This window comes from Microcaecilia unicolor, chromosome 3, assembly GCF_901765095.1.
Source record: "Microcaecilia unicolor chromosome 3, aMicUni1.1, whole genome shotgun sequence".
Lineage (NCBI taxonomy): Eukaryota > Metazoa > Chordata > Amphibia > Gymnophiona > Siphonopidae > Microcaecilia > Microcaecilia unicolor.
This window is the reverse complement of record NC_044033.1, coordinates 477,366,812-477,388,594: the sequence shown is the minus strand read 5'-3', so window position 1 is coordinate 477,388,594 and position 21,783 is coordinate 477,366,812. Positions and strand designations below refer to the sequence as shown.

Sequence of the window (21,783 nt, the reverse complement as noted above, 5' to 3'; positions counted from 1 at the left end):
GAAAATGTAGAGAGGGGCATTTTTGATATAATGCCCAAGGCCAATTGTAGATGTTTTGCTGAAAACATCTAAAATCCTCTTCTTGAACATGGCAATTTTCAAACCGGGAAAATGTCTATGTCCTAGAGAAAAACTCACAAAAAAAAAATCATAGGGATAGCTGTGTGGCACAATTCCAATAAACTGGCAACAAAGACATCCCAGCAGAGCTAAGGGGCAAAGGTCAGTGCAGTGGACTTCACAAAAAGGGAACAGGTAGAAACTAAGCAGAGTCAAAGGTGGTCTGGTCAACAGTGATGTTCAGACCGCTAACCAGATAGCTAACTGGAAAAAGTTAGACAGCAAAATGCTGTCTTAACTTTACCCAGTTAGCTATCTGGTTATCATTTTGAATATCATTGTTAACCAGACAGCTCTGCATCCTGGATATTCAGCTCTGGCTGATATCCAGATACCAGAGCTGAATATATGGTGTTTTTTTTAACCCATAGTGGCTAATGTTTAAAACACTGACACAGGCTGAATATCAGCTCCATTATTTTTAGTACTGATTTCCATATACTTATTGCATCAAAATGATTTTATTTGTTACCTGCTCTTAGGTGTCCCACAATGTCAGCTAGGCTTCCTTTTTTTACTTTGGTGATGAAGGCACCAAGGCGACCTGTGTCTGTCATCTTTCCTCCAACGACCTAAACAATCACAAACCCATGAGATTCCAAACAGAGCACTGGAACACATATTCAAATAAGAATATAACCAATTTGACTTTTAAACACAGGGTAAAGTTGGTTGGGATCATAGGAGTCAACTTTTCAAAATTATTGGGGGTGCTAAGCCCAGTGGAAATACCCACTCCCTGGACACATACAAGATATTTTCTCAATATTGGGGGTGCTCAAGCACTAACAGCACCCACAGAGTCGGCTCTTATGGTTGGGATAAATGATGTTTATGCCATAGGAGTCCATGATGTTAATGATATTTTGAGTATAGCATTTTATCAGTTCTTTTTTTAAGGCAAAATAGGCACCAAAGTGCTTTTATGAAAGAACTCAGTACTATTCTGAACAATGCCCAATTTTACACCTGTTCTAAAGAAGATGTAATTGTGTGCATGTACTCTATCCGCCCGATATTTAAAACCATTGAACTGGCCAGGAACAACTCCTGGCTGGTTAAATGGCACTTAACCGGCTATCCAGCAATATTTAGCAGGAGATAGCCAGCTATCTCCCGCTGAATATTGCTGGTTAGAGCTTAGTGGATAACATATTGCAAGATATAACCAGCTATCCGCCGATATTCAGTGCATCGCCAGCTCAATTTGGTGATCAAATAAGCCACCACAATATCTAGAATATCTTTTTTTTAATGTATTTCAAATTAACAAACATGTTTAAACAATTGTATAATAAAATGGAAGGTAATAATACTAAAAGAAAAAATAAAATATCACTAGGTAACAAAACACTCCTTCTGAGACCACCATGCAAGGATAGGAAGGCAATAAACACCAAGGCATCAAAATAAGAAACTATTTATTTATTTAGAACATTTATATCCCACAGATTCCCACTATGGCAGGCTCTATGTGGCTCACAACATTTATGAAAAGAACATCATACAAATTCAAGGTCGGGGCAGAGATTAAGGAACATCAAGGGAGGGGAGCAAACAACAGGAGACACAAATGAGGGCCGGTAGGAAGTTAGATAACAGAAGAAAGGCCATTAACATGAAATTAATTCTACTCAAACAGTTCAAACATAGCTTGCTAGGACTATCCAGTTATGATGTTCTTCAAGACTAAGAAGGATCTTAATTGCTCAGGTTGAAAAAAAGTAAAAATACGATAGTAAAAAATCAGACCCCCCCCCCCCCCCCCCCCCGAGATAACACTTCTGGACGTAAAGCCAAAAAGGCCTTCATACGATCCTGAATCTGTTTAGTTATGTCTGGATAAATCCAGACTTTCTTTCTACAGAAGAGAGTATGAGAGTTTCTAAACTATAATCTCAATATAGCATTCAGATCTTGTTCAAATACAAAAGATGCAATCAAAGTCATCCATTCAGAATTTTTATTCAGAGATGTCTCTAATAACGCTGACAACCAAAGAAAAAAAGCACAGCTGGGCCTTCAAGACCGAGACAAGCAAGAGTCCTTTTATTCTTACTGTACAATTGTCTGCTGCACAAGAGAAGAGGTTCAAACTGCTGCAGGAACTTCACAAACCACTCCCTTTCTCTTGGTATGCGGCATAGCTCCAATGAAACAAGGGAGTAAACCAACAGGCAAGAAGAGATGGTCAGCTCTAGCTGGAATATATTTGGCCAGTTTAAACTTAACTGGCCAACGCTGAACATTGGCTTGGCCAGTTAAATTTAAACCAGCCAAAAACCACCAGATATTCAATGCTGGTCAATGGCCAGTTCCAGTATTGAATATCTGGGCTCAACACCGACTGCAGGAGGCAGCCTGGCTACCTCGCATGGTCTGAATATTGGACCCTATTGTAAGCCCCTCCCCTACTCCTGGGTCAAACTAGATGTACCAATGTGTTGTGGTTCAGTTTGTTTGAAGTAGTCGGGACCGAGTACCACGAACACCTTACCCAGAAGGGGAGAGAAGACACAAATAAAACTAGAGAAATGGAGCTGATTTTAAGGGGTTTTTTTAAAAAAATTATTTAGGACAATTATTAACTCAACATTTCAATAATTTATAACATACACACTAAATGGTATTTCACTGCTTGTTCTCTATGCTTAAAATTGTAAAAGTCACTTAAGCTACTATGTTTCCATTTCTCAATGCAATTCTGTTTTTATTAACAACTCTTAAACTTTTCAAGAATAAACACTGTGACTATTAACATTTGCTTCTTTGTTTCTACACAGGATCACCTTACCAGCTGAAGGATACAACTAGCATCAGATACGTGTTTTTGTTTCTCTTGTGCAACCTCTCAACTTTGCAAACCCCTTCTGTCAGTACATTCTGCAATTGTTCTTTTCTTTGTAACTGCATCAAGAATTTGATTCTTTGTCAATAAATTTTGTTTTACAGAATCAAACTCTTTGGACAACAGGAATGTATTCCCCAACCAGGTAAGTATTTCTTCCTTTCTCTTCCTTTTTAGTGATGAGGCAGATGTCACTTAGCTGTGAAGAACTTAGTCTCTTTGTTGGCGTAGGGAAGCCTTTCTTGTGTGGGGGGCCCAGAACCTCTTCAACCACCAGCTCCTTAGGATTCTTGTCTTCTCCCTACACCTTCCCTTAAGAAAATAAATGGGAGGCAATACCCTTTCTCCCTATCTTAAAATAGCGTTTCCCTGTGTGTGACATCACATTTAGTTGATCAACACTGGGGACCCTAGCTAATCCAAAGAAAATTCAAGTAAAGTACCCTTGCTTGTAAACCCTAGTCTCACGTTGTTACCCTATCCTTGCAGAAGCAGGTCTGAAGCGCATTCACACTTTCTCTGCTGCAGCATTCACCCTCTACATTCCTGCTCCCATAACATTCTATTACATCCCCCTCCCTTACACAAACACTTTAACACTGGTTTAACCTTTAAGTACACTGGAGATCAGATTAAGGTCCCTCACCATTAATTCCCCACTAAATCACATCCATTCCCTCCTACTATCCCTATCCTGTTACCCCTTATACATTCAGAACCCAATACTCCCAATTTTCAACTCTAAACCGGAAAATAACCTCAAGCCCTTAAGAAACTGGAATTCAGGCCCTCACTCCAACTCCTTTCCCTCACTCCAAACTCCTCTTACTGTCAGTTAGTGACTATGATGCTCTGCCAGTCCCAGCCACACTGCAGCACACAACCTCTTCCTTTTCTGCTTCAACTGCTTCTTCTCTGCCCAACTTTTAACTGAACAGCAAGCTGTTGCCAAGACAACCAGGACTCAGCTTGCTCAGCTGTTGTCCCATAGTGATGTCACTTTAGAACCCTTATTTTTTTTTCCTCTGGAGGAGCCCAGGTAAGATTATTTTAACCCCTTAGGGTTACATTATGAATCAATATCAGTCAATATTCAGCCACAGGCAGAATTAAGCCCTCATACTCAAAACTGGGCTATGTCCAGGCACTAGCACTGAATATTGGGTCTGTCCAGACTGAAGACAGCCACTTGGACTTATGCTGGTCCCAGCCAATATTCAGCCAGGACCCTTATAAAATACTTACACAGGTCCTGGCCAAATATTGGCTGGGATCTGCATAAACAAAGTCCACACATTTATTTATTTTGAAATGTATACCCCACATTATCCTGAACATACTCAACTTCAATGTGGCTTACAATAAATAAAACAACAGACAAGGCTTACAATACCATAACCAAAATATCAAGCAAGAACAGAGTAGCACAAATAAGATACAAATAAGAATAATAAACCATTGATGGCCAGTTCCAGTCTAACACACTCCATCAATGAGTAGAAACCAATCAAAGAGGAAAGTTTTCAGTCTTTTGTGAAATACCAAGTAATCAGGCTGACCCTTGATTGCCACTGGCAGTGAGTTCCTCCACTTAGCACTTGGTATCTAAAGTCTGCATCACGGTGGCACCTTACCAGAGCAGTGTGAGCCATGATGCCATCCCGGCTGTGAGTGATGCGCCCACGCTATCATCCTGATGGTTTGCATGTGCTCCTCTCACACTGGTCCATGCCATGCTGTTCACCATGCTACCGTATGATGTCAGATGCCCTCAACCTTATCTGCAGCCTTGGCACATTGCTTGATTCCTCAGCTACTATTTGTGTCTGTAGTTCCTGGTGCGCTATTCTCCATCTGCCTTGCTGCCCATTTTGAACCTTGCCCGGATACCGATGCTGACCTGCCTTGCTGCCCTCCTTGAACCTTGCCCAGATACCAGTGATGACCTACTTTGCTGCCCGCCTTGAACCCTGCCCGGATACCAATGCTGACTTGCCTTGCTGCCTTGAACCTTGCCCAGATACCAATACTCATCTGCATTGCTGCCCGCCTGATAACTTACCTGGTTAACTACTGATCTTTTCTACTCTTTGTCTGAGGACCTGCCTGGGCCTTGTCCTTGCCCTGCTGGGTGAATAGTGAAACCCGCTCCTTCCACTCCTTGTTCAGTTCCGCTTCCTCTGCTTCAGGCCCCTGCCCACCGGTCTCTCCTTTCATCCTCCTCCTAAGTTCCGTTGGCCACCCGAACTTGGGGGCTGAACCCCTGGGGAATGGCGGTTGCCGCAGGTGAAGTACCTCTAGCTTGTAGACTGCCTACTCCTACATTAGGGAAAGGGTACAAGGGCTCACACACTTCAGCGACCCAAGGATCATGACAGTCTGCAGGGTGAACTGACTTAAAGCACACTCTCTTGCAATCTGGAAGACAAAGTCTAAGGTAGTTCCTAAAACAAGAGGTTATACTGCATAGAAGAATAGTTATTAAGGGTTGCATGTAATCCAGTGTTGTGCCATATAATATTTGAAAGACAAAAACATCTAATTTACAAATAATTCTGGCTTTAATGAGCAGCTGTGAAGCTTGCATAATAATGGAGTGGCTCTATCAAAACATGATACCTTGAGGACAAGCCTAGCTGCAGTATTTTGGGCCATTTGCAGCCTTTTTAGGACACCCTCCTTACATCCAACATAGATGAAATTGCAGTAAATCGAACTGAGTTAAAATGAAGGATTGAACTAACAGTCTAAAGATGTCAGGTGAGAAATATGATCTGATTCTCCTCAGCTTCGAAAGAAACCTGAAGGATTTTTTTCACATCCACTGTCCTGCCCCTCAAACAGCCTCAGGGCCCCCTCAGACCCCAGGTAATACTGTGAGACTACCATTAGAAGTTGTCCCATGACCACTGGACCACTAGGAGTGATGGGCAGGGAAGGGAGAGGGTTCTGAAGCTGATCAGGGGGAGGCAGGAGGAGGGCTCTGATCTTAATTGGGGGGCAGGCGGGGGTTTTGAGGCTGATCGGGTGCAAGAGGGGGATTCGGAGGCTGATTGGAGGAGAGGGGGGTCTGAGACTTATCGTGGGAGAGAGGAGGGTCAGAGGCTGATCAGGAGCTGGGAAGGCGGATAGGATCATTATTTATTGGGTTTATTAACTACCTTTATGAGGAGATTCACCCAAGGCGGTGTACAGTAGGTACAATTTAACATAAAACTTATCATTTTTTTAACAGTATAACAATAGTAAAATAACCAAGAATAAACATAAATACAATAAATGAGGTAAACTTGAAAACAGTAAATTGAAACATAATAACAGAACTACAGTGAAACAGTATCAAAAATGTATACATTTAACAGCACTGGAATTCAAATACCAGAGATATAATAGAATGTTAGCATAATACTAATGTTATACCTAATAAGCATCCATTAGAACATTCAACTAACAAATATGATGCTAAAGATATATGATGGGAAGAAGATGCATGGTACAGAGTCAGTTGGGATAATTTGATGGTTAGTTAAAGTAAAGGCAAGTTTGTTGTATAGTGTCGTCGATAATACACTGAAACCTTCTGCTCAGTGTGCTGCTGCGGCTAGGAAAGCGAATAGAATGTTGGGTATTATTAGGAAAGGTATGGAAAACAGGTGTGAGGCTGTTATAATGCCGTTATATCACTCCATGGTGCGACCGCACCTTGAGTATTGTGTTCAATTCTGGTCGCCGCATCTCAAGAAAGATATAGTAGAATTGGAAAAGGTGCAGCGAAGGGCGACTAAAATGATAGCGGGGATGAGACGACTTCCCTATGAAGAAAGACTAAGGAGGCTAGGGCTATTCAGCTTGGAGAAGAGACGGCTGAGGGGAGACATGATAGAGGTATATAAAATAATGAGTGGAGTGGAACAGGTGGATGTGAAGCGTCTGTTCACGCTTTCCAAAAATTCTAGGACTAGGGGGCATGCGATTAAACTACAGTATAGTAAATTTAAAACAAATCGGAGAAAAGTTTTCTTCACCCAACATGTAATTAAACTCTGGAATTCATTGCCAGAAAATGTGGTGAAGGCGGTTAGCTTAGCAGAGTTTAAAAAGGGGTTGGACGGTTTCCTAAAGGACAAGTCCATAAACCGCTACTAAACGGACTTGGAAAAATCCAAAATTCCAGGAATAACATGTATAGAATGTTTGTAAGTTTGGGAAGCTTGCCAGGTGCCCTTGGCCTGGATTGGCTGCTGTCGTGGACAGGATGCTGGGCTCGATGGACCCTTGGTCTTTTCCCAGTGTGGCATTACTTATGTACTTAAGTAACTGTATTGTTTAACTTAGGACTTGTATTTCTCCTAATTATTTTACTGAATACATGTATTTCTCATAATTGGCCAGCAGATGGAAATTGTCTTTTTTTGTTAAAGCTGTATCAGAAGTGACAGTTTCTTTATCCCGCCAAAAGTTGTTAGCTTAAGATATGAGGTAATTTTTTAGTTTCAGATAAGGAAGTGGAAAGAGAAGGTTCTCTTTTCCTGAGACCCTGTGAACAGTTAACTTCATAATCTGTGAGCAGCTATATCTTGTTCCTGATCTTCCCAGGTACTATTTAGGTAGTAGATAAATGTTTAGATAGTTTTATATTTGATCCATATTCAGTTATCTGTTATTGCATGTTCTTTTCCATCTGTTCTATATGGTTCACTGTTCTACTCTGACAATAAACCTGATTAGTTTACTGACTTTGCTGTCCTGGACTAACTAAGAATCCTGGTAGCTTGTGTTTTGATCTGTGGGTGCTTTCTGGGAACTATGGAACCCTGAAAGTGTGGCCCCAGTAACCTAGAAATCACAGGGGAATAACCTGAGAATGGGAGACTCGTCCAGAGGCAAGTGAGACCCAGTCGGTGGGGTGGAGGGTGCTAGTGTAGAGAACAAGCGGCAGGTGCAGGTGAACCTGAACTGTGCTGGGGACAGACCCTCCAGATGGCCGCAGGGTTAGCCCCAGGTGGGTGGCTAGGCATTTTGTCACAATCTGGAAGGCCAAAATAGGGGCCTTTGAATACCATACTTCAGTACCTGTAGCTACTCTATTGACTAGGGCTTCAATTGTCCTCCATCAGAGTACACATCAGTGCACAATCATGTTTCCACTGACAGACTTTCAGCTTCACACTGTATGATCATGAAGGGATTTCTTCATATCAATCCACCAAGCCTCATGTGCTATGGATCCTCAGTGTTGTTCTTAACTCTCTTATGAAGCGGCCTTTTAAGCCAGTGGCGTCCACTTCACAATCATATTACTTTCAGAGTCCTCTTTCTAGTATTGGTCACTTTGGCTATACGAATAAGTGAACTTCAAGCCTTGGTCACCAAAAAGAATTGGTATTCTAACAACCAAATGAACTTTGAACTGGCTAGCATCCTGCATTCAATTCTGCTAAGAACGAACTGATACTCTTCTACCCACTGAAGTCAAACCTTACCAAATCCTGAATCTATTGTGGCTTTCTTGAAATTTGCTTTGCTAGAATATGGCACACCATACCTCCCATCTCACAAAGAATTGCATTCCTTATTAAGCCATGCAACTAACAGAGAAACTGAGGAGACTGTTGCACATGGGAAGGGCTATGCATGCTGAAAACTTCAGACTAGTTCTGAATGAGTTCTTGAAGAGCTATTCTATCCAGGCACCATCGGCATTCAGCTGTGTGCCTAACTCAATCCTGCTTGCAACAGAAAATGTATGCATGTACTCTATGTGTGTACACATATATTATATAAAATGCATGCATACACTGCAACTCCACCTTACTTCATCCAAACTACACAGCCTGGACGGCATTATTGGAGTGTGTGTGTATATATATATATATATATATATATATATATATATATATATACTGATATGCAGTTTTAGGAAACGTTTTTCCATGTGTAAAAGAGGCTTTCTAACATCATGGAAAAACTTTCTACAATGACCTCTTTTGTATGTATAGAAATAAAACAATTTGCGCTGGCTACCTGTGCATACACTGCAACTCCACCTTACTTCATCCAAACTACACAGCCTGGACGGCATTATTGGAGTGTGTGTGTGTATATATATATATATATATATATATACTGATATGCAGTTTTAGGAAACGTTTTTCCATGTGTAAAAGAGGCTTTCTAACATCATGGAAAAACTTTCTACAATGACCTCTTTTGTATGTATAGAAATAAAACAATTTGCGCTGGCTACCTGTGAAGACTCCCTCTAGTGGTGTTTTTTCTCTGAAATTACCTTTTAATTTGGTTCCAAAGATCTATATAAATAAATCCCACCTTGAACGTTCTGAAACTCCCTCCAACTGTGGCAGTGAAGTCCTGAACTGCTGTAGTCCTCCTGGCTATTCGGACTACTCACCACCGCCCTCAGCCACGCCCCTTCTGCGACCTACGCCACGCCCCAACTGGACATAAAAAGCACCATGAACGTTCTGAACCACACTTTGAAGCTTCAAAAGTTCGTATGTTCGAAGCTCTGTAACCACTTTTAACCACAGTACATCTGGGCGCCGCCATGATCTGAAACGAGCGTCACAGCTGCAACACACCAATAGGAATACAACAAGGGAGGAGCGTCTGAGGCGAAGGCGTCAGTCGCCGTTGCCACGCAACGGAATGCAATCATGCGTCATGCACCTATCAAACAAAAGAAGGGGCGGACCTACGGCTCACTCAATACGTGCGCCTCCATCGTTCCCATGCACCTATCAAAGAACTCAAAGAAAAGGAAGGAGCTCTGAAGCCTCGAAAAACACAGTCTCTGGGCCCCACCCTCGCGTCAAACGTTATGACGTTGAGGGCGGAGGCAGAGCTATTCACCGCCCTCGCGTCAAACGTTATGACGTTGAGGGCGGAGCAATTCACCAATATCGACGACGGGTGGGGGGGGGGGCCACAGGAAAAACAACTCATACAACGCACCTCCGTTCAGAACCATCTCAGACTGCCAGGTCCCTGCAGCCGCTCAGCCTCTCTCCTTACATCACTGCCCCTGGAGAAAACCCCGGAGAAGCACAGCCAACGACGTCAAAGGGGAGAGGAGGAGCACCTGCACAGACGACCAATGTGAGATGACTAAAACAAGTTCCCTAACACTCAAAAAAACTAGCGCTTGCATGCTGATGCAGCAAAGGTGTCAAAGGTATGTCCTCAAGAACAAGACGCTGAGACCGCCTGTCAGCCTGATCTCCTTTTGATGAAACTCAGGATTTCTACGAAAAGGTGAAAATGCAGCCTGAACACTGACAACATCGCAAAACAATACACTTAATTCATCTCGAGGGCACCATATGTCTTTCTTTTTACTGTTAGCAACTGCACGAAAATGTCGTCCTCACACTATCATTGATCTGCCTTCTGGCACGAGCCACCAATTAAAAAAAAAAAACACTAAACAGTAGCTACGATCGGCCTAGGAGAGAGGCAGGTCTTTTTCATTGTTGTTGCTGCTGCTTTTCAACACTCAAGCGACGCAGACAGGCTGTCCCGAGACCACAGATACGATCAACAGCAGCACACATCACAGAAGGCAGGTCAGAGAAGTTTCTCACAAGGAGTTGATGCCTGGCTGCACCTCAGTAACATCACATGTGGCACACAGAACAAGGAGAGTGGCAGACTCCCTCAAATACAACCCCCCCTCCCACAGCTGCCTCTCACTGCATCTCTAACATCCAAACTAACCTCTCTCTCACTCTCTCTAGAACACACACACACAAGGGACAAGAAGGAGATGAGAGGGGAGGAAAAAAAAACCATCAGTACACACTCCCTTTCACTATCTCACTATCTCTCTCTCTCTTAACTGCCTATAACTGAGGTTGTGTTCTGCTATGGAACATTTTGCTGCTGTCTTCCCATTTTGAACCCTAGCCTTGCACACTCTCTTTCACAGACACACATACATATACACACTCTCACTCTCTCACTTAAATCACTCTCTCAGTCTCTCTTTCACACAGACACACACACACTTTCACTGTCTCTCTCTTCAACACACTCACTCTCACACACACATACACTTTCTCTGACTCTCTCTCTCTCTCTCTCTCACACACACACACACACACATATACACATTCTCACTACACTTGAGAAATAAAAACAAAATAAACCGTTGTATTCAGACACACACACACAAGGGACACGGAGGAGATGAGAGGGGAGGAAAAAAAACACCACATGCACACTCTTTCTCACTCTCTCTCACTCTCAACTGCCTATAAGGAGCAACTGATCCTCCACTGTCACAGGGACTACTAGCATCTCTCTCTCTCACACTCACACACACACACACACACACACACACACGGGACACGGAGGGGATGGAAGACAAAAAAAGAATCATTGGGTATGGAGGGGACGGCAGGGGAGATAAGGTAACAACTGGCTCAAATGGTTGTGCTCTGCTATGCAAACTTTTGCTGCTGTCTCTCCATTTTGACACTAGCCTCGCACATTTTCTTTCACACAGACACGCGCACACACACACACACATATTCACACTCTCTCACACAGACACACACACACACACACTTTCTCTGTCTCATACATACACAGACACAAATACATACACACACTTTCACTGTCTCTGTCTTCCACATACTCACTCTCACACACACACGGCTGGAGTGGGGGCAGGGGAGCGAGGAGAATCGCTGGGTGGCTACAGGGGGGAAAGGGGACAGAGGAGAATCGCTGGGTGCCTGGAAGGGGAGCAGGGGACACAGAACAATCGCTGAGTGGCTGGAAAGGCGGGCAGGGGACACAGGAGACAGTCTCACTCTCTCTCTCTCACACACACACACACACACACACACACACTCACACATTCATTCTATCTCTCTCTCTCACACACACACAGTCACTGTCAAACACACTCTATCAAACATACACACTCCGAGGAAAACCTTGCTAGAGCCCGTTTCATTTCTGTCAGAAACGGGCCTTTTTTACTAGTAATTACATAGTAATGTTTCTTATCAAATTACAGAATGTTACAAAAGGTCAAGTTCCACCTAATCAGCCCCTGGAATGCATGAAAACCCAAAAAAGAAGAGGGGAGGGGCACTAATATCCGATCATGTATCTTCCAGCTAGTTTGAAGGATTTTTTCTGATATTTTTCCCGGGGCCTTTAATCTGAACTTCTGTCACTGGAGCTTCATGGTATTCTCCATTTTATTCTCTGTTTCTGCTATAGATTACAGCAGTGGCATTCCTGTGAGGGGGGGGGGGGGGTGGGGTCCGCCACGGGTGCACGCCGCTGGGGGGGGGGTGCAGCGCATGCCTGTCCATCATTCGTTCCATGCTCCCTCTGCCCCGGAACAGGTTACTTCCTGTTCCAGGGCAGAGCGGGAGAATGAAACAAAGGAAGGACAGGCGTGCGCGGCACCCCCCCAGCGGCGTGCACCCGGGGGGTTCTTTCACGCAGGGGGGTGTTCTTTCGCCGTGGGGGGGGGGGCGCGCTGCATCCAGGGGGTGCTGCACCCGGGGGCCGGGGCGCATCAGCTATCCGCCCCGGGTGTCAGCCCCCCTAGGAACGCCACTGGATTACAGGCCTATTTACTAAAGTGCTGTAAACTGTTACCATATGAAATAGCATGCAGTAACTTAGCACACAGCCACCTTAGTAAACAGGACCCTTAGCATGATAATTCACCCTCTAAGTGTTACCATGGAAGGCGGCAAGAAATGAGTAGAGAATGGGTGCACTTACTGCCTCCTTAAGAGGTGGGGGTAAGTGAATCCACACTATTGATGATGCACTTATCACAGCTGCTGCATCAGAAAAGAACCTCCCAACCCACTGAATGGCATTCCAGAAACCCCCACCCCCCAAAATCTCCAATAATAACTCCTATTCCCTGAACTACTTCCAGCTCTTACCAGGGTATTCCCTGATGGCTACTGGGGGAAGCAGGAGCAATCCTTAGATGATTCTGCTTCTTCATCAATACCTGAGTTCAAAATAGAACCTTTGGCCCCTAGCAGCTCTATCTCAGTACTGCCCCTAGTGGTGCATTCTCTTATTTGGCAGTTTGACTGCTAGCAGTAGTACTACATAAGTTCCACTAGGTGTCTAAAGCATATTTTGAACCAAACTACTGATTTTACCACATTTTAGTAAACAGACCTCTTAGTCCTGGCCTCATAAAAATATCACATCTTTTCTATAATACATATTAATGGATTTGATCGTACTGGAATATATTTTAATATGACATACTCACTGAAAAGAAAATTATATTAATTCATATAGGATGAAATCATACTTACTTTCAGCCCTAGTAGTGCACCTGATTCCTTTGGCATGCTGGTTCTTTTGTTCAGAATAACTCGTCCAATTAATCGATCCCCTTCTTTTGAAGGCTGCCACGTTACAGGATGCTTTGAAAAAATACAGTATCAAGGAAAAAGTGGAAATTTCTGTCTAATACAAGAAAGACCAGCTTGATAACATGAAGATACAATACAGTAATTCCAAGCACTGCAATATAGCTTGGTATACATGATTCCACTGGCACAAACACTAGAAAGCATAACATGATACATGTCAGTCAGATCATGAATTGGGAAATAACATACATTTGGGAGTAACAGACCGAAGAGAAATGTAAAATTTTGGAGATAAACAGATTTGGAAATCCCCTGTCCTCCAGTTTGGTCTTTGCAAAAACCATCATGTTAGCTACCCTCTTATTGTATTTAGCAATAAAGTTCATCTTTAACCTTCAAAAGACAATATGAAGCAGAAAATGAATATATGATGGAATGTCATCTTTCTCACTCAGAAATATGGGAAAGTCACAGATGAAAAAGGGAGGGGTTTTATTTAAGTACCCTAGAATTTGGACTCCAATGGATAATTTTGTTGAGAGTCATGTGGATTAATAATTCTTTCTATGTGCACATCTGCATGGGTTATTTTCTTGTACACAGTGGTTTGGTATTATTGTAGCTGTTTCTGCCTTTTAAATATCTAATGGACCCTTTAACTAAGCTGCAGTAGGGCCTACACCCATGTAGCACGTGCCAAAATGAGACTACTGCTAGGCTAATGCACCCCCCTGGCAGAAATTTCAGATTTGGCACACACTCATTCTGATAATATAAATTATTTTTTTATTTTCCATGCACACGGCATCCCCTGAGGTAATTGGCAGTCGGCGCGTGCTGAACGGTTACCGCACGTGTAACGCGTGAGCCCTTACCACTAGATCAATGGGTGGTGGGTAAGGGCTCAGGCCATAAATAGGTGCGTGCTACTTTTAATTTTAGCACTCACCCATTTCCAGGCCCATTTTAAAAAATGCCCTTTTTCTCAGATGCGGTAAAAAATGGCCCGATGCACGCCAAAAACATGCACCCACACTATCGTGGGCCACTTTTTACTGTGGATTAGTAAAAGGATCCCTTAGACAAAATAAAATCTGAAAACATGGATATATATAAACCCTAATAAATACAGAATTATATTTTATAATTATGTAAACTTTAGAGATATCATTGATTTTTCTATGACAAAACCTGGTTTTGTTAGAATATAAATCAAAATTTACTCATCTACATGCTGACCAGCAAATTATATTTAAATGTGACAATAGTGCCAGGCAAGCAATGCATTATGTAGCATGGCCACAGTAGTTCAGAACAGTAGGAGCATATATCTGGTATGATCTTCAATCAAGTTGCTCTAGTACAGAGGCTGGGTCCAGGAGTACCATGAATTTATGCAGTTTTAGTACTAGCGTGGAAGTGTAGCAAGGTGAGGCAAGTGGAGCAAAGATGGATTAAAGATGGGTTGATTAATAGAAGGTGGGAGACAGGAGTATCAGTACCTAAGGAATCACCATCATGCTTTATTCCTTGGCCATCTGTCCATGGATTATAACTGCCCCCATGGATTATAACTGCCCTCATGAGTTATCTGATGTAGTGAAAGGGTTAGTTCATGGACCAGAGGTGTGAAAAACTGAAGACACTTACCTGTAGCAGGTATTCTCCAAGGACAGCAGGCTGATTATTCTCACACATGGGTCGACATCCGCGTCGGCCTGGGAATCGGCATTTTGCCATAGCAAAGAGCAAAAAAAACTTTGCTAGGATCTTCTGGCACGCGTGCAGCACACACCGCGCATGCGCGGACTTATTTCCCACCCGCTGCACGAGCGTGTACCTCAGTTAAATCAAAAAGCATAACAAATAACAACTCCAAAGGGGAGGTGGGAAGGATTGTGAGAATAATCAGCCTGCTGTCCTCAGAGAATACCTTCTACAGGTAAGTATCTTCGCCTTCTCCGAGGACCAGCAGACTGCTTTTTCTGACATGTGGGGTATCCCTATTCTGACATGTGGGGTATCCCTCACATCCAGGCTCACTCAAAACAATAAACAATGGTCAATTGGGCCTCGCAATGGCGAGGACTTAACATAGGTTAACCTGAAACTATATACAGCTAGCTGAGAGTGCAGTCTGGAACAGAATAAAACGGGCCTAGGGGGGGGTGGAGTTGGATTCTAAACCCCAAACAGATTCTGCAGCACTGACTGCCCAAACCGACTGTTGCGTCGGGTATCCTGCTGAAGGCAGTAGTGAGATGTGAATGTGTGGACTGAAGACCACATTGCAGCTTTGCAAATCTCTTCAATGGAGGCTAACTTTAGGTGAGCTACCGACGCAACCATGGCTCTAACATTATGAGCCGTGACATGGTCCTCCAGAGTCAGCCCAGCTTGGGCATAAGTGAAGGAAATGCAATCCGCTAGCCAACTGGAGATTGTGGGTTTTCCAATGGTAACTCCCCTCCTGTTGGGATCAAAAGCAACAAACAACTGGGCAGACTGTCTGAAGGGCTTCCTACACTCCACGTAAAAGGCCAATGCTCTCTTACAGTCCAAGGTGTGCAAGCTGCTTTCACCAGGGTGGGCATGAAGTCGGGGAAAAAATGTTGGCAAGACAATTGACTCCGACACCACCTTCGGCAGGAACTTAGGGTGCATACAGAGAACTACTCTGTTGTGATGAAACTTAGTATAAGGTGCATCCACTACTAAGGCCTGAAGCTCACTGATCCTACAAGCTGAAGTAACAGCCACCAAGAAAATGACCTTACAGGTCAAGTACTTCAGATGGCAGGAATTCAGTGGCACAAAAGGAGCTTTCATCAGCTGGGTGAGAACGACGTTGAGATCCCATGACACTGGTGGAGGTTTGACAGGGGGCTTTGACAAAAGCAAACCTTTCATGAAGCAAACAACTAAAGGCTATCCAGAAACAGGCTCTAAATGCCGATGATAAGCACTAATTGCGCTGAGGTTAACCCTTACGGAGTTGGTCTTGAGACCAGACTCTGACAAGTGTAGAAAGTATTCAAGCAGGGTCTGTGTAGGACATGAGAGAGGATCTACGGTCCTGTTGTCACACCAGACGGAAAACCTCCTCCATTTGAAAGAGCAATACCTCTTCGTGGAATCTTTCCTGGAAGCAAGTAAAACTCGAGAGACACCCTCTGAAAGACCCAAGGAGGCAAAATCCAAGTTCGGAACATCCAGGCCGTGAGAGCCAGAAACTGGAGGTTGGGATGTAGAAGCGACCCCTTTTAACGTTGAGCACCTGATTCTCAAAGTGGACATATTCCAAACACTATAATGAAAATAAAATGATTTTTTTCTACCTTTGTTGTCTGGTGACTTTGTTTTTCTGTTCATGCTGGCTGTACCTGATTCTGCTGCTATCTGTCCTCTTAACTCTGTTTCCAGGGCTTCCTTTCCATTTATTTCTTTACTTTCCTCCTTTCTTCTTCATTTCTTGCCTTACATCTGTAAGTAAAAGCTGGGTCCGTAAGTAAAAGCTGGGTCCTCTGCAGACTTGACTGTCCAGTGGATCCAGCTTCTGCCTATTTTCTCCATCCATGTGCAGGTTTTCTCCCTTTTCCCTCATCTCATCTCCTTCCTCTCTCTTCCCTCCCCTCCATCCATGTCGAACATTTCTTCTCTCTCCTTTCCCCTCCATCCATGTGCATCTCCTTCCTCTGTCTTCCATTCCCTCCATGCATGTCCAGAATTTCTCCCCTTCATCCATGTGCATCTCCTTCCTGCCTTTCCTTCCCTCCCCTCCATCCATGTCCAGCAACCCTTCTCTTCCCTCTATCCACCCATGTCCAGCAACCCTCCTCTCTCCTCTATCCACCCATGTCCAGCAACTCTACTCTCCCCTCCATCCACCTATGTCCAGCAAATCTCCTCTCCCCTGCCCTCCTCTCCATCCATGTCCAGCAACCCTCCTCTCTCCCCTGCCCTCCCCTCTACCCACCCATGTCCAGCAACCCTCCTCTCCCCTGCCCTCCATACATATCCAGCAATTCTCTTCTCTCCCCTGCCCCCCTCCATCCATCCATACCCAGCGATTCTCCTCTCCCCTGTCCCCCTCCATCCATCCATACCCAGCGATTCTCCTCTCCCCTGCCCCCTCCATCCATCCATACCCAGCCATTCTCTTCTGTCCCCTCCCCTGCCCTCCCCTCCCACTCCCATCATGTCCAGCGATTCTCCTTCGCCCCCATCCCCCTCCCATTTATGGCCACCTGCCTGCCCTCTTTTCCCCCCAACATCCCCCTTTTTCTTCTTGCCACCCTGCGTGGTTTACATCTTTTTTAAATTTACCTCCGTCCCAGCGGCTGCGCCATTTCAAGGCCCTGCCCGTCTCTAGCCTTCCCTCCCTTCGTGAGTTCGTTCCCGCAGAGTCCCGTCCTCGAGGAAATGATGTCAGAAGGCGGGACTCTGCGGGAACGAACTCACAAAGGGAGTGAAGGCTAGAGACGGACAGGGATTTGAAATTACGCGGCCGCTGGGACGGAGGTAAATAAAAGATTTAAACCTCCAAGGTCGGCGCGGTATGGCACTGCAGCACCACAGCGGCACCCTTGAAGGCAAGCGCCCCCTGCGGAGCTTAACCTGCTTACCGGGTTTGACCGGCCCTGTCCGGCAGGGGTAGAGGCAACCAAAGACCTTGTGCAAACCCAAACTCTAACATTTATCACCCCCTAACTCCTCCCCTACTGTCATTCAACAACCAGAAGCATTTCCCTCTGCAACTTATCCAAGAACCCACCCTATTAGGCTTGATCCTTTATCGCCCACAACCTCAGAAACCTCCCCTCAGAAACTCTGGAGAGTTCTCTCATGGTCTTTAGTAATCCCCATTATAATGGGGGGTTACATATAAAAATCACTTACAAGGTTTTATTAACAGTAGGATTTGAAGGCTAAATTTGTGAATGCTGAATTAAGTTAATGCTGCACTAAGTACTGTTTAGATTACACCATTGATTGATCATTATTCAAGCATTCTATGTTGGCAAATCTATAAATTGGTACCAAGATGTAGGTGCCACAATGGGGCACACTTATCACCAAGCCTATAACGGCACTTAGGCATGCCTAAGCCATTTTAGAAACTAGTGCAACACCACAATGGCATGCCAAAATGTAGGCGCCCATGTAGGACAAATCAATGGCTGGTATAAGTTGGCAAGCTCAAGTGTGCCATGCAATATATGCCACTGATAGCTCCTGGCTCACCAATGCTCCGTCCATGTGTATGCCTCTCTTGGAGATATACACTAAGGACTAGATTCTATAAATGGTACGAAAAAAACTGGCACTGAAAAATTTAAGCTTTGAGTGCCATTCTATAAAGGATCTGTGTCATTTACAGAACAGCACTAAGCGCATAAAGGACACCTAACTTTAGGCGCTGACAATTATACCTGCTGAAAGCAGGTGTAAATGCTGGTGCCCAAGTTAGGCACTGATCGAGTCTATTCTGTAACAATAGGCATAAATTCTGGGAATGTCATCCAAAATAGCCCTGTCCATGTCCCCTTGAAATGACATAATATAGGAGTTCCACGCACAGCATTATAGAATACAATATGTGCATAACTCCCAATTAAGGCCAATTAACACCAATAATCGGTCATTAGCAGCCTAGTATTGGTGATGATTGGCTCATTAATCAATTAACTTGCGTGTGGAAATCAGCAATGTGAGCTGATTTGCGTGCACAACTTTAGTTGTCATATATAGAAACCAGGGGTAAGTGATCTTGGCGCATGCTTTATAGAATGGGGCCTATCACTTACGTGTGTATTTGGCAATTTTCTTCACTGACACGCGTAACTGCTAGTATTCGATGAACTGCACATGCAAAAATTGGGACTACCTTAGGAAGCAGCTTATAGAATTGCCTTTCACTTTTTTTTTACTTAGCACATAGATAATTTTGTTTGTTATTTTTTAATAATAATTAAATACTCCTGCTTTCTTAAATATAATGACAAAATATCAGTTTGGCAAAAATATACATGTAGAAAAATAAGCATAAATATTTGGGTTTATAACTTTTTTCTGGATGGGATGATCTCCTATGTTTAGGTGAAAAAAAAAACTAGTTTAATAGAAACATATCGAAATTTTAACCTTGCATCTCCACCCATGCTTCTTACCGAACTAAGTGGTGATGTCTCTCTACTGTGCCATGTAGCAGGATCTAGCCAATAATAATCCAAGTCACCTGAGAAAATAAAGAAATGTATCATTTAAAGTAAAAGTCATATCCAAACACATGTCTTACATTCACAAATTCTATACTGTTCACAAATCTTGCAAACTAAAGTAACTCATAATAAGTGCTATAGTAAATCCATGAATCTTTAGAGTCTTTGTGAATTGTGTTACCCTTTAAAAGATCAACAAACAAATGTAATTCATGAAAATTTGCAGAACCTTTCAGATAAAGAAATCAGCACTCATTCTTGGGTATTTTAGAGTAAAATAATAGACAGATCAATCTATACCGTATATATATATATATATATATATATATAGAGAGAGAGAGAGAGAGAGAGAGAGCGGGATATACATAGAGGCATATACAAACTGTAGGGGGTTTTCCTGCTCTCTCTTCTTTGCTGGTCTGAGACCTGATTAGGCCTGAACCATCTTTGCTGAACAAATATAGATTCTACAGCCTGAGGCCTCAATACAACATGAACCTGCTTTTCTACAAAGAACACTACTTCTTGGCATAGCTGGGCTGGTGACTTCATCCAAAGACATGCTGTTTATGTGTACTAGCCTTCCAGTTTCTCTCCTGGGAAGGTGTGTAGGAGCATGCCTCACAGAGACAGGGTATCCAGGAACATCTGTGAAACACAGAGGAGGGTTTGGTACTGACTGATAAACTGTTCTTGCTGGATGCCCACAAGGTCCCTCATTATTATAACCTGGACAGATAGCCAAATGGTGCTTGATTGGTCCATGATGGTTATCTGTGGACCTGAAGGACAGTGCCAAAGCTTGGCATCAGAGGGAGAGAAAAATGCAGAAGAGAAGAAGATCTGGTGGTGTATGCATCTCTTGCTGGATGCCCACAAGGTCCCTCATTATTATAACCTGGCATAGGCGCCCCGTATAAGAGGCTTGGGGAGGCAGCCCAAATGCAACCTCTTTTGGAGCGAATGTCGCTGGCAGATTGCCGGTTCCTGCCCAAAAGAAGCAGGAACTTCCCTTCCATGCTGCCCTGCCGGCAGCCGCCAAACCCGCTGCCTCTCCGATTCAGTGGCCATCCATCGGCAAAGAAACACTGTGCACAGAGCCATAGAGCCCCGCTTGACAGCGCTGCCATGCGGAGCTCTATGGCTCCATGCACAGTGTTTCTTTGCTGATGGATGGCCACTGAAGTAGAGGAGGTAAGGAGTGAAAAAAGGTTAGCACGTGTACAGAGTAGAGGAGGAAGAATTTGGGGAGCAGCGCATGGAGGTGGTGGCCCAGGGATAACAGTGCTGGGGTGTCATGGTTGTGACCCGGAACCTGAGCCAGTGCGTGAAGCGCGGCGCCGGCATTCCATGTTTCTCGCTTCTGCTGATGAGAATGTGGCCTTGTCGCCCGAGCCCAGGTGAGGGTATGGAAATCTGGGAACAGTAACGATCCAGATCTCACGAGCATCCCCGTAGAAAAGAACAGCTTAAGGAGTCTCTATAGGGCGCCGTGAAATCTGAGGTGAAAGATGAAGTCAGTGGTCTGTTAAGCTGGAGGTGAAAGCGGTTCCACTAACTCTGGCTGTGGAAATGAGAGAAGAGTGTACTATGGTCTGTCTGTATATCTATTTCCTGCGTACCTTGTCTGTTGTATGTTTAGTCTTAAGGCCATCCAATTTCACTTTATGTCATGATCTTAGTTCTGAACAAGGCAGGATTTTAGGATATACATGCAGTGCTCACAGGCTTGGGAGGTGTGGGCCTGCTAATGGGCCTTTTAACTGTCCCGTACACGGTCAACAAATGGTATAATCGGTTGAGGCTCTATAGAGCAAGAAGCAGCATCTTGAGCAGTCTATACCATAACTGCCCTCTATGCGTTGGCTACCCCCCACCCAAAGACACGACGGGGTCTCCATCTGAGAAGAGGTACCAACAGCCCTAAAAATCTCCCAATTATACATCTAAATCCCAGCACCCATTGGTGCACTCAAAAAGATGGTGTGATGTTTAGAGACACTTAATAGTTTGGAGATAAAGTAAATCAACTTCTAATCCCCATACACCCACAGAAATGACTGCCTATTCTATAGAAATGCACTTTCCTTCCAACTATACTGTTCAGCCATCAAGCTCTCAGACAGTTTGAGCAACCACTTTATTCTTTGACATATGATACATATCTAATATCTAAATTTAATAAAAGGTATTACTTGTTACT

At 43.9% G+C, this 21,783-nt stretch overlaps 1 protein-coding gene across 16 annotated transcripts in view; it reads right to left on the bottom strand.

The window, feature by feature from the left end:
- The window catches only part of RIMS1 (regulating synaptic membrane exocytosis 1), an 871,728-nt gene that overhangs the window by 496,995 nt on the left and 352,950 nt on the right, over window positions 1–21,783 (bottom strand). For 9 of the 16 annotated variants that reach the window (XM_030199026.1, XM_030199033.1, XM_030199030.1 and 6 more), the window contains exons 1-2: window positions 5,588–5,623; window positions 593–692 (exon numbers count right to left, since the gene is read on the bottom strand). In XM_030199026.1, coding sequence (XP_030054886.1) covers window positions 593–692; window positions 5,588–5,623 — 136 coding nt within the window. Of the gene's footprint in view, window positions 1–592; window positions 693–5,587; window positions 5,624–13,299; window positions 13,411–19,529; window positions 19,598–21,783 lie in introns of those variants that run through there. The other 7 variants (XM_030199020.1, XM_030199021.1, XM_030199022.1 and 4 more) reach the window with 1 other exon arrangement.